This window comes from Vitis riparia, chromosome 16 (assembly GCF_004353265.1).
Source record: "Vitis riparia cultivar Riparia Gloire de Montpellier isolate 1030 chromosome 16, EGFV_Vit.rip_1.0, whole genome shotgun sequence".
Taxonomy (NCBI): domain Eukaryota; kingdom Viridiplantae; phylum Streptophyta; class Magnoliopsida; order Vitales; family Vitaceae; genus Vitis; species Vitis riparia.
In genome coordinates, this window is record NC_048446.1 from 2,427,353 (window position 1) to 2,433,833 (window position 6,481).

General features: G+C 33.9%; 1 protein-coding gene across 1 annotated transcript; it reads right to left on the reverse strand.

Annotated features, from left to right (window-relative positions):
- Nucleotides 1–429: 429 nt before the first annotated feature.
- Nucleotides 430–3,386, reverse strand: LOC117933942 (transcription factor MYB61-like). The gene is made up of 4 exons (XM_034855526.1): nucleotides 3,142–3,386; nucleotides 1,999–3,050; nucleotides 593–854; nucleotides 430–493 (listed from the first exon to the last, which is right to left on the reverse strand). Exons 1-4 carry the CDS (start codon nucleotides 3,384–3,386, stop codon nucleotides 430–432), a joined length of 1,623 nt encoding a protein of 540 aa, XP_034711417.1.
- Nucleotides 3,387–6,481: the final 3,095 nt, after the last annotated feature.

The window sequence follows — 6,481 nt, forward strand, 5'->3', positions numbered from 1 at the left end:
CAGCATGTTCACACTAATGACCAGCTCGCTGATTTACTCACCAAGCCACTTTCTAGACAAAGAACAAACTATCTACGGGACAAGATCGAACTATCCGATGGTAGCCCGTTCTTGCGGGGGCGTATCAAGGAAACTGATAATTTCAAACAAGTGCTAACTCAAGTCTAGCTATTACCATGAACATTACCAGATTTTGTGCCTTCCATGATTATAGGATCAGTTTCTTATCTTTGTAAATATTGCTTTTAATTGTGATTGTAAATTTACTTTTCTATTACATATTTTTGAGTGCCTAAAATTAGGCATGTCAGGTTGTATAAAGATATAGAACATGAACACAAAGTGTGTGAATTCTCTTTTATCATCATCCGTGAGAAGGTGTCGCCCAAGGTCACTTATCATCGCAAGCGTCTTCTTCAAATGGTTGTTCTAGCTGTTCTTGATAGCATTAGCGGTTCGCCCTGGAAGATGATTTTCTACCATAAATGCCCACCTGCAACACAACACAGGAACTCCTACCACAAAACTCAAACTGATCACCACACTATCATATCATATCATAATGGAAAAATATGAGGATGATTCTCATTACTTATCCCTATGAAGCGGTATTTGCTGGATGTGGATGATGGTGTCATCTTCCTCTTGGGAAAAGTTCTCTTTGTTGATACCAGGCTTCAGATGGTTATTCCACCTCTCCCAACGACTTTTATCTGTCCTGTCCAGCCCTGCCAGCTGTGCGGTACCTGGCCAAGATCGATCGGGGTATTTGAGGTTAAATTCTATGAGCTTATTGTCTTCTTCTGAGGTCCATGGCCGTCTCTGCTCCTGTGGTCTTGCCATCATGGATTTCCCTGCAAAGATGGAAGAAATTAACCCAATAAAGCTTCCATGAAATATACTACAAGAAAACAAATGAATAAATAAATATTACAATGACTGCTTAAAAGCAAGCTATGAAGAGAAGATTGAGACCTTGAAGAAACAATGTGATTGTTATCCAATGCTTGACTAAGCTTCATACTGGTATGGGGAGGGAAATTTATAGACGAAAGTTGTCTTTGGGTGATCAGTTTGAGAAGATAAACTGAAGCCATCTCATCGAGGAGACATGCACGCCTTTAGGTCAGTTTGAGTTTTAAAATTTCTTATTGGATACAATGGATTTAGGTCTGATTGAGGAGATAAGCCGATGCCAACAGACATGGTTTTGGACATAAACCTTTGGTGGACCACCACAAGAGGGAAAATTTTTAATAGAAGATCTGTTCTCAGGTCAGATTGAGCCAGAGTAACTGACGCCAACGGACTTAGTTTAATCACTTGGTATTGTTCATAATACACCCAAGTCATATTTGAGGACAATAAAGTTTTTAATATATTTATATATGATGCCAATAAGTTGACCGGCAGCCATAAAAAGTTCATAAGTTGAAAGGATGAAAAGTAGACCATGAAATCATCCAAACATTGATTTCAACCCCCACCTTTTCTTTCACTCTCCCTCTCTGTTCTTTCTTTATCCGACATCCTTCTCATCTGCCTCATGATGACTTCCTTTTTCTCTGATAGAGACAAAAAGGTTTTGGTCTTAACACGGATTCACAAAATCATCACGATACCTTTTGTATAAATAAATATTATAAATTTTTATAATTTCTTTTTTCTATATAGATAATTTTTTATTATTTTATACATGTTAAAAATTAGAAAATGAAAAAAATAATTAAATTAAGCATAATACTAAACACAACTTTATTATAAGATGGATTCATGAACATGGAACAAACACACACGCCTATATATATATTTCAATCGGACCAATTTCTGGTGACTTCCTCAGTTGGCATGAACTCGTTCTCCGGTGAGGCTGAAACCTGTCCAGAAATCCAAGGCTAAAACTTAAAATAATCTCCCCCGAAAGAGTGATGGATAGTCTCATTATCACTCGAAAGATATCCCCATGGAAATTCTAGGTAGGCTAATTTAGAAATGGACCAAGGCTGGCGATTTCTTCTGAGGTTGAAACCGATGTAGGAATCGATCTTGAGCTTGCGTTTGGATCAATATTGTGGTTGAGATGAAAGAGTTGTGTGGGCTCAAACTCAAAGTAATCTCCCTCCAAAGAGTGACAGATAGTCTCATCATAACTCTGAAGATAACCTCCTGGAAATTCTGGATAGGCTAATTCAAAAGTGGACCAAGGGTTGACGATTTCTTGTGAGGCTGAAACCAGTGTAGGAATCGAGCTTGAGCTTGCTTTTGGATCAATATTGTGGTTGAGATGAAAGAGTTGTGTGGGCTCAAACTCAGAGTAATCTCCCCTGAAAGAGTGATGGATGATCTCATCATCACTCGGAAGATATCCCCCTGAAAATTCTGTGTAGGCTAATTCAGAACTGGACCAAGGACTGGCGATATCTTGTGATGTTGAAACCGGTGTAGGAATCAAGCTTGAGCTTGCGTTTGGATCAATATTGTGGTTGAGATGAAAGAGTTGTGTGGGCTCAAACTCAAAGTAATTTTCACCGAGAGAGTGATGGATAGTATCACGATCAATCGGAAGATATGGGTAGGCAAATTCAAAACTGGACCAAGGGTTGGCGATTTCTTGTGACGCTGAAACCGGTGTAGTAATTGAGCTTGAGCTTGGGTTTGGATCAATATTGTAGTTGAGATGAAAGAGTTGTGTGGGCTCAAACGCAAAGTAATCTCCCCCGAAAGCGTGATGGATAGTCTCATCATCACTCTGAAGATATCCCCCTGGAAATTCTGGGTAGGCGAATTCAGAAGTGGACCAAGGGTTGACGATTTCTTGTGAGGCTGAGACCGGTGAAGGAATGGAGCTTGAGCTTGCGTGTGGATTAATATTGTGGTTGAGATGAAAGAGTTGTGTGGCGTGTGGCTGATCCCCGGTGCTACTTTGTGGGTCAGGAATATTCTGATGATCAGTACTTCTCCCAATTAGCTTATTCTTCAAATGGTTGTTCCAGCGGTTCTTGACAGCATTATCGGTTCGCCCTGGAAGATGAGTTGCTATAAATGCCCAGCTGAAACACAACACATGAACCAACTCCTAGCTCAAACTCAAACTGACCACATTGTCATATCATATCATAATGGATCATTCTCATTAATTACCTATTCTCATGACTTGAATGGAGGCGGATGATGGTTTCGTCTTCCTCTTGAGAGAAGTTCCCTCTCTTAACATTAGGATCCAGGTGGTTTTTCCACCTCTCCCTACAACTCTTACCACTCCTGCTCAGCCCTGCCAGCTCTGCGATATTTGGCCAAGGTAGATCCAAATTTCTGCTTTTACATTCAAAGAGCATCCGGTCTTCTTCTTCGGTCCATCGCAGTCTCTGCTCCTCTGGTCTGGCCATCATGGATTTCCCTGCAAAGATGGAAGAAATTAACCCAATTTTTTCATGAAATATACTACGATAAAAATAAATACAATGACTGCTTAAAGACCAGGGAAGCGCCGTTGAAAAGCAAGCTGTCAAGAGGAGATTGAGACCTTGAAGAAACAATGTGATTGATATCCAATGCTTGGCTGAGTTTGCTTCATAGTGGTCATGTGCGCAGGGAATTTTATAGATAGAAGAGAGTCGCTTTCATGTGATCAGTTTGAGGAGATAATACGAAGCCATCTCATCGAGGAGAGATGCCTTTAGCACAGTTTTGAGTTGAAAATTTCTCATTGGAGAACGATGGGATCCGCTAAGAGCATGGATTTGGGTCAGATTTGAGGAGATAAAACTGACGCCAACTCTAGATGGTTTTGAACATGCAGCCACAAACATGTCAAATAAAATCTTTGGTGGACCACAAGAGGGAATTTTAATAGAAGATTTGTTCTGGGGTTAGACTAAAGAGACAAAACTTACGCCAATGGACATAGTTTAATCAACCAGATTTGTTCTTAGGATTTTTCTCTTACTGATTAGTTATTATAAGTAGCATACTAGATTTGGGCATCACTTAGAATTATTTCTCATACTAGATTTCCATAAAATATCACTTATTATAAGTTGCGTCCTAGATTTGAATTTCCAGTATACCATCTTTCTCATCCAACAAGCCCTGTTAGAACAAAATCTTAACACCCAAATAAATTATAATAGTTGGTATGGAAAATTTCGAACTTTAAGCAAACTCCTTTTGTCGTTTCTAGAAAAGCTAGCAAGCAAAAAATTAGTTAATTTCCTATCTCCAAACTGTTTTTTTGCTTGATTTTAAAAACTGTTTTTAAGTTAAAAAACAAAAAAACAAAAAAAAAATTAGATAATTTATTTTAAAGATAATTTTTTTTTTATTTTGTAAATTCAAGTCTTACTAAAAATAAAAATAATTTCATAATTGTAAATAAATTTAAAAATAAAACTAAAAAATGAAAACTAATATCATAATAAAATTTCTAACCTTGTTAATGAATCAAATACTTTAACAATGATATCTATTTTATTTCTGTCTTTGACAATGCTCCATTTAGTTGTATTTGTCATGTCCCAATATCTACTCTAATGTCATGATGGTTATTTTATACTTCAAACGTGGAAACTCGAAATATAAATGATTCAAACAAGTATCTTATATAAGAAAGTTATCAATTACTAAATTAACATATACAATAAATAAAAACATAGTACAATCCTCCAAACTCAACTCCAAAAATAAAAGTTGAAACCATTGTTAAAACTAAAAAACTTAAACAATTTAAATAGTTACTCTTTTTTTTTTTTTTTTAAACATTCAAACAATAAGCCAAAATGAAACTTTGAACCAAAAATCCCAACAGAGAATGATTTTCATTCTAACTACCACTTCTCGCCTAAAGTGAGAGTACCTAAAAAATAATCAATAAAAGGAAATGAGTTCAGACTCCAATATGGAATATTGATATAGATTCATGAATAAAAGGTTTTCTATTATGAGTATGTTTAGATTATTTGCATGTTGGGTTGGGAGAGAGAAAAAAATATTAAAAATAAAAATTAGTACGAACTACTTTGGATAAACAATTATAGTGATTGGAGGAGAAAATGCAAATAAATGTTTTAGAGAAATTTAATTTAAATAAATAAAAATAATAATAGGTTTTGGAAAGATTTAATTTAAATAATTAAGGAAAAAGTTCTTTAAAAAAAACTAATTAACTTTGAGAACTCATTAATTAAATTGTTAACTTCAAATAGAATTTAATAAATGAAATAAGATTGTACTTTAATTAAATTAGCTATATATATTCTTAGAAACAAATTGGGGAAATAGCTTTATATAAATTAGAAGCTCATTAATTCTACTTAAATAAGGAATAGATTACTTAAATTAATATTTATAATAAAAAATAATAATATTAATATATAAAAATTTTTAGAATTGTCAAACTTATAATTTTTTTAGATAAATAGTAATAACAATTTTTTTTGTTATTGTTGTAGTATGTGGCTCATATCGAGTGAAAAACATTTGGAAAAAAAAAAAGGGCGAACGATAGGTTGGGGGATGCAGGGGGGCAACGCTCCTCCGCGATATGGTTCAAGGGTATTTTTGGAATTTTCAATACCTAAGGGTCAGTATAAATACCCTTTTATGTAACCCTAAATAAGATATAGTGAAAGTCTTCTTCCCTATTCCCATAGACGTAGACAATCTATTGAACCACGTTAAATTTGTGCGTTTTCTTTTCGTTTTTCTCTAATTTTCACCAAGAATCATTGCACGAAAATCAACAGTTATGTTAGGTGAGGAATAGATTCTTCAAGATTAATTTTTTTCAAGGTTTTAAAGTGCTTCTTTGAAGTAAGAGAAATTAATGCATATTTGATAAAATAAAATAATTTTCTTTTTACATGCTATTTTGAAATGTGTAAAATGTCATATTTGTTTTTATGCATGAATCAAATATATTTTGCATGTAAAATATGTTATAACTTTTTCTTTTGTTTATAACAAAAAATATGGAGATATTATGTTTTTGTAAGTTTGAATAAATAAAACAAAGTGTTTGACTATGGTTTCTTTAACCCTAATCAATGCGATATAAATGTTGACTTTTCAACCCTTGTCATTGGGATATATATAATAGTTGACTTTTACATTTCATGGTGAGGAATGTAATTAATTTAGACCTTAGCCTCTTTATGTTTGGTTAGAGGTTATTAGCACCAATAGTGTTTGGTTCTGTCTACCTTAAAAGAAACAAATTTAAAGTTAGTCACTCATTTGTAAAGTCTCACTTAACTAAGCACCATTTGTTATTGGATAACCAAAGTAAAAATGTTTTGAATGTATTTGATTCGGATTTGATATAAAATTATTTTGATATAAATATGAAAATGTTTGGTTGAAAGTTTTGAATGTATTATCATGTTGAACCCAAAAGTTTTTATAAAAATAATTATACACTATATCTCCTATTTGCATCATAATTGAAAATATTTAATCTATGAAATTGTATTAATATTCTTTATTG

Excerpts from the sequence above, each read along its gene's own strand:
- LOC117933942 (XM_034855526.1), bottom strand. The coding sequence starts at position 3,386 with ATGGCCAGACCAGAGGAGCAGAGACTGCGATGGACCGAAGAAGAAGAC. Across the intron at positions 3,051-3,141 it reads CATTCAAGTCATGAGAATAG|CTGGGCATTTATAGCAACTC; the intron begins GTAATTAATGAG and ends GTTGTGTTTCAG. Across the intron at positions 855-1,998 it reads AGAAGAAATCGCCAGCCTTG|GGAAATCCATGATGGCAAGA; the intron begins GTCCATTTCTAA and ends CCATCTTTGCAG.